This window comes from Apteryx rowi, unplaced genomic scaffold (assembly GCF_003343035.1).
Source record: "Apteryx rowi isolate R43461 unplaced genomic scaffold, aptRow1 scaffold_1581, whole genome shotgun sequence".
NCBI classification, from domain to species: Eukaryota; Metazoa; Chordata; class Aves; order Apterygiformes; family Apterygidae; genus Apteryx; species Apteryx rowi.
Genome location: NW_020447843.1, coordinates 8,852 through 13,552, shown reverse-complemented (window position 1 = coordinate 13,552; position 4,701 = coordinate 8,852). Strand labels below are relative to the sequence as shown.

Sequence of the window (4,701 nt, the reverse complement as noted above, 5' to 3'; positions counted from 1 at the left end):
CCTGAGTTATTCTCTCCACCCTACTGCCAACTCTATGGTTCTCCCAGCTCCTCAAGGCTGCAGCACCCCGAGGGGGACACAAGCTAACGAAGTTGCCAACCACTAATTACCCGCTGAACCATGACGCACCCCCCACAGCCTCGTTATTTATTGACAACCGTTAACTACCCCGGGGGCGGCTCGTCTGCCCCCGGCGCCGTTTGCCAGCGGTCGGGGCCGTGGCAGAAAAAGCCCCGGGGCCGGATGTGGCCTGCGGGGACGGGGGGGCCGCGGCGGGAGGAAACCTGCCAGAGAAAGGAGAAGTCGGCGCCCTCGTTTCGGTGCACAACGGCCCGGGTTCAGGCAAAGCCGCGCCAGGAGCTTTCGTCAGCTCCAGCGCCTCTCCCCCGCCGAAACCGGCGCCTCCGCCCTGAAACCCGGCCCGCGGCCCCCCGCGCCTCCAATCTCGGCACCCCACAGCGCGTCCAGCCTGCACACGAACCACCAGAGAAGCCACCGTGGGTGCCGAGGGGGGGACAGACACCCCGTTTATTGCCCCGCGTGTCACTTGGCGGCGTCAGCCCGGCGGTTGAGGGCCTGCGAGAGGGCGGTGACGGTGGCCAGGACCCGCTGGCGGTCCCGGGGGTGCAGGCGGCCGCCCCAGTGCTGGGCGAAGCGGTCGGGGTGCCAGCGGGCCCGTTGCTGCCGCAGCAGGCGCCGGTAGGGCCCGGGGGCGCCGGTGGGGGGGGCCGGGGCGGCTGCCAGCGCCGCCGCTGCCATGGCCTCGGGCCCCCCACCTGCGCAGGGCCAGGGGATGTCATCGTAGCGGAGCAGCGTGCCGGGTTCAGGGGGCTCCTGGGCATTAAGGGGCTCCCGGGTGCCAGGTTCGGGGGGCTCCCGGGCACTGGGTTTGGGGGCCCCCCTGGCGCGCTGGGCCTGGGCTCGCCGCACCTGCTCCTCCTTCTCACGCTGGCGCTGCCAATAGAGCTGGGATTCGGCCGCGCGGTGCCGGGGCAAGGGGCCGCGCGGTGTTTTCGGGGCGCCCCCGGCAGCGTCGAGGCCGCCCCGGCGGCTCTGCTTGCGGCGGTGCTCCTCCGCGATGCGGTCAGCCCAGGCGTCATAGGGCTCTGGCTCCGGCACGGCGAAGTCTTCTGCACGAGAGAGAGGGGAGGGCTGAGCCAGCCCCACGGTGTGGGGAGCGGGGCTCTGTGGGGCAGGCAGCACCCCCCCGGCAGCCCCGCTGCAGGCAAGGGGGTCTCCCTGGGACCATGAGAACGGAGACGGAGGCCTCATGGCCGAGGGAGGATGTGGGCCCACCGTGGGGCTGCCACGGGGCAGCTGTGGGGCAGCCGTACCTCGGTAGCACTGGGGCTCACCACACTCGTCCTCCCACTCCTGGAGCAGCCGCTGGTGCCAGCCGCCGTCCGGGCTGGGGGGCTCCGGGGGGGGCTGGGGGCAGCCGCGGGGCACCTCCGGCTCCGGGCAGCGGCGCCGCGGGGGCGCGGGGGGCTCCTGCTCTCCTGGGGACAAAGGGGAAAGGTCACCCGGACGCCTGGGCCCCCGGGGGGGGGAGGGGGCAGCAGGACCGGAGGTCTGAGCCCCCGGGGGGGGGGAAGGGGCTCACCGCGGTGCCCCTCGCCGGGGGCCCGGCGCCGCCGGCGGGAGCCCATGGAGGCCCCGGGCGGAAGCGGCCCCGGAGGGAGCGGAAGTGGCGACAGGGAAGGGCGGAAGTGGCGTCACTGGCGGGGAGGGCGCAGGGCAGCGCCGCCTGGTGGCTCGGAGGGAACCGCGCGGGGAGGGGAAGGGTGTCAACGGGGGCCAAGGGGGACCAGAGGGGCAGTGAGGTGAACGAGGGGACCCTGAGCGGGTCTCCGGGGTGAAGGGGGATCAGTGGGGAGCAATGGGGATCACTGGGGTGAACGGGACGAACAGGGATCGACRGGTAATCAACGGGGGATCCGCAGGGCGAACGAGGGGGAACAGGGAGGGTCAAYGGGGGCAGTGAGGGCCGGCCCCGGGCTGGGGGCGATTCGGGGGCCCAGAGCGGCACTGCAGACCCCCGACACCACGTCGCGCCAGGGTTACGCTGCGCCCCGGCAGATCAGACTCACCAGCAGCGCCGCAGCGAGCAGCTCCGGAGGCCCGAGCAGCTCCGGAGGCCCGGGCAGCGCCGGCTGCGTTGCCCAGCACGCGGAAGCTGGGTTTCTGCCCCAATTGCGCCGCCAGTGGGAGGGGGGCTGGGGCAGGCCCTGGCGGCCGGGGCCGCTGGCGCTCAGCGGCCCATGTAGGCGCGGAGGTCGCGCTCCCAGGCCCGTGCGGCGGCCTCCCGGCGCTGGGCCTGGCGCTTCCCCGCTGCTCCGGCCCGCTCAGCCCGTGGCTTGGGCGGCTCGGCCACGGCAGCAGCGTCGCGGGCCTCGAAGTGGGTGACGCGGGGCCGGAGGGTGCTGGGGCAGCCCAGGCCCTGGTGGTCCCGCTTGAGGAGGGTCTGCACGGGGAAGCGGCGCCCGTCGCCAGCGGGGCCCAGCCCAGCGCGGCCGTCCCAGCCGCCCTTGACGAGGAGCCGGAAGCCAACGTTGGTCTCGGGGATGTGGTAGCGGGCGGGCGGCGCCGGGTCGCCCCGGCTGAAGAGGTGGGCAGTGGAGCGCTCGTGCTGCGCCGCGCTCTCCTCGGTGTAGTGCGTCCCGCAGACGCTGCAGAAGCGCCGCTCCGCTGGGGCCGGCCTGCAGCAGGGAGAGGAGGCATCGGGGCGGCTGCAGGTGCCTGTCCGGCCCTGCCACCGCCGCCGCCGCCCGGGCACCGACTTACCGTGGCACCTCCCGCGGCTCCGGCTGCCACTCGCGCAGCAGCYGCGCCAGCCCGCGGTGCCCGGCGTCCTCGGCCAGCCTGGCGGCATCGCAGCCCCCGGCCTCGCGGACGCCCACCCGGGCAGCCCCGCGGCGCAGGAGGTAGCGCACGGCGGCCGCCCGCCCCGCACGGGCTGCGCACATCAGCGCGGTCCAGGCGAAGCCGTCCCGGTAGTTGAYGTCGCAGCCCTCCTTCTCCAGCAGCCGCCGCAGGGTGCGCAGGTCGCCRTCCTGAGCCGCCTTCAGCAGCGCGTTGCCCTGGCGGGTGTCGGTGGGGCCTGGCGGGGCCGCGGGGGGCTTGCAGCGGGGTGGAGGCGGCTCCGAGGAGGCTGGAGGAGGCTCGGAGGAGGCCAGGGGAGGCTTGGAAGAGGTCAGAGGTGGCTCGGAGGAGGCCTGGGGGGGCTCAGAGGAGGTCGGAGGTGGCTCGGAGGAGGTCGGAGGTGGCTCGGAGGAGGCCTGGGGGGGCTCGGAGGGGCCAGCCCCGTCCTCCCCGGCCAGGAGGCTCTCATAGAAGCGCCGTGCCTCGTCGCCAGCCAGGCCACCGGGCTGCTCGGGGGCGGCGGGGCGCTTCTGGAGGTGTCCGTCCTTCCAGCAGTCGGTCTCGTCCCGGGCGCGAGTGAAGGCGATGAGCTGGGCCATGGCGGGGCCCGGCGGCGGCTCAGCGCTGAGGCAAGGGGAGAGGCCGGGTCAGGACGGGGGGGTCGGGGGGATGTGGGGCAGGGCCCTGGCGGGGGGTCGCCCTAGAGAAGGGGGTTTGGGACGGGCCCCGGCACTGGGGGGGGACGTGGGGCAGGGCCCTATGGAAGGGCCAGGCCCAGGGATGTGGATAAGCACAAGGGGGGGGCGATGGGGCAGATCCAGGCCCCGGGGGGGGGCGATGGGGCAGATCCAGGCCCCGAGTAGGGGGCCATGGGGCAGATCCAGGCCCCCCCGGCGATGGGGCAGATCCCCGGGGGGAGCAGCCCCACATCGGGGCAAGCCGCCCCCCTCCAGCCCCCCAACTCACCATAGAGACGGCGGAGCAGAGCGCCAGGCCGCCGCGCTCCGGCGCGCATGCGCACCACTGGGGGACGGGGAGGGGCGGGGAGAGCGTGCGCATGCGCGTTCCCCCCCCCGCGCCTAGCGCATGCGCGTGCTCGCGCACCTCCCGGGGGCCGTTGGCGCCGTTGGCGCGGCCCCTACAACCCCCCGCGCGGCGCCGCCGTCCGCCCCGGAGGCGTCCCGGGACCATGTGTCAGCGGGAGCCGCGGGCGCGGCCCCGGCCCGGCCGCCGCTGGACCACCCTCGGCTACAACGACGGTAACGCGGGGCGGGGCGTGCGAGGCCCCGCCCCCCCGCGGGCTCGCCCCCGCCCCGTGGTCATGGTAACAGCGGAGTTAAGGTTGCTGCCTGTAGAAACGCCCCTTTTGCCGATTAAGGCTAAGCCACGCCCACTTAGCGCAGGCCCTGCCTCCTCTCGCGGTGTTTAGCGGGGTGTAACGGGCCCCCTCCGCGTGGTTGTAGTTCTCAGCCCCCCGCCGCGCCATTCACCTCTCTGGCAGGGGCGGAGCCGCAGGACTACAACTCCCGCCGTGCTGTGCGCCGGCCCACGTGACCGGCGCCGGCGGCAGATCGCGCAGCCGTAGTCCCCCGCCGCGTCACGTGGTAGAGGGCGCCTTCTCCCACCCCGCTCCGCCCGCGCGGGGGCCGCCGGGAGCTGTAGGCGAGCGGCGGTCCGCGATTGGCCAGCGGCCGAGCGGCGTCCCGCGATTGGCCGGCGGCGGGGGCGGCTTCCGGGTCGTCGCGGACTCCAGTTCCCGGCGGCCCCCGCGGCGGCGCATGCGCGGGGCGGCGCGGCGCAGGGCGGCCTTGCTGCGGGGAGGGTTGGCGCTGCGCGGCC

At 75.1% G+C, this 4,701-nt stretch overlaps 2 protein-coding genes across 2 annotated transcripts; both read right to left on the bottom strand.

Annotated features, from left to right (window-relative positions):
- Positions 1-498: 498 nt before the first annotated feature.
- Positions 499-1,664, bottom strand: NFKBIL1 (NFKB inhibitor like 1). Its single transcript, XM_026059509.1, has 3 exons — positions 1,604-1,664; positions 1,335-1,499; positions 499-1,130 (listed from the first exon to the last, which is right to left on the bottom strand). The coding sequence occupies exons 1-3, from the start codon at positions 1,647-1,649 to the stop codon at positions 544-546; spliced, it is 798 nt and encodes a 265-aa protein (XP_025915294.1). The 5' UTR covers positions 1,650-1,664; the 3' UTR covers positions 499-543.
- Positions 1,665-2,156: 492 nt separating this feature from the next.
- Positions 2,157-4,131, bottom strand: GPANK1 (G-patch domain and ankyrin repeats 1). Its single transcript, XM_026059507.1, has 3 exons — positions 3,829-4,131; positions 2,785-3,486; positions 2,157-2,699 (listed from the first exon to the last, which is right to left on the bottom strand). Exons 2-3 carry the CDS (start codon positions 3,459-3,461, stop codon positions 2,252-2,254), a joined length of 1,125 nt encoding a protein of 374 aa, XP_025915292.1. The 5' UTR covers positions 3,462-3,486; positions 3,829-4,131; the 3' UTR covers positions 2,157-2,251.
- Between the last annotated feature and the right edge of the window lie 570 nt (positions 4,132-4,701).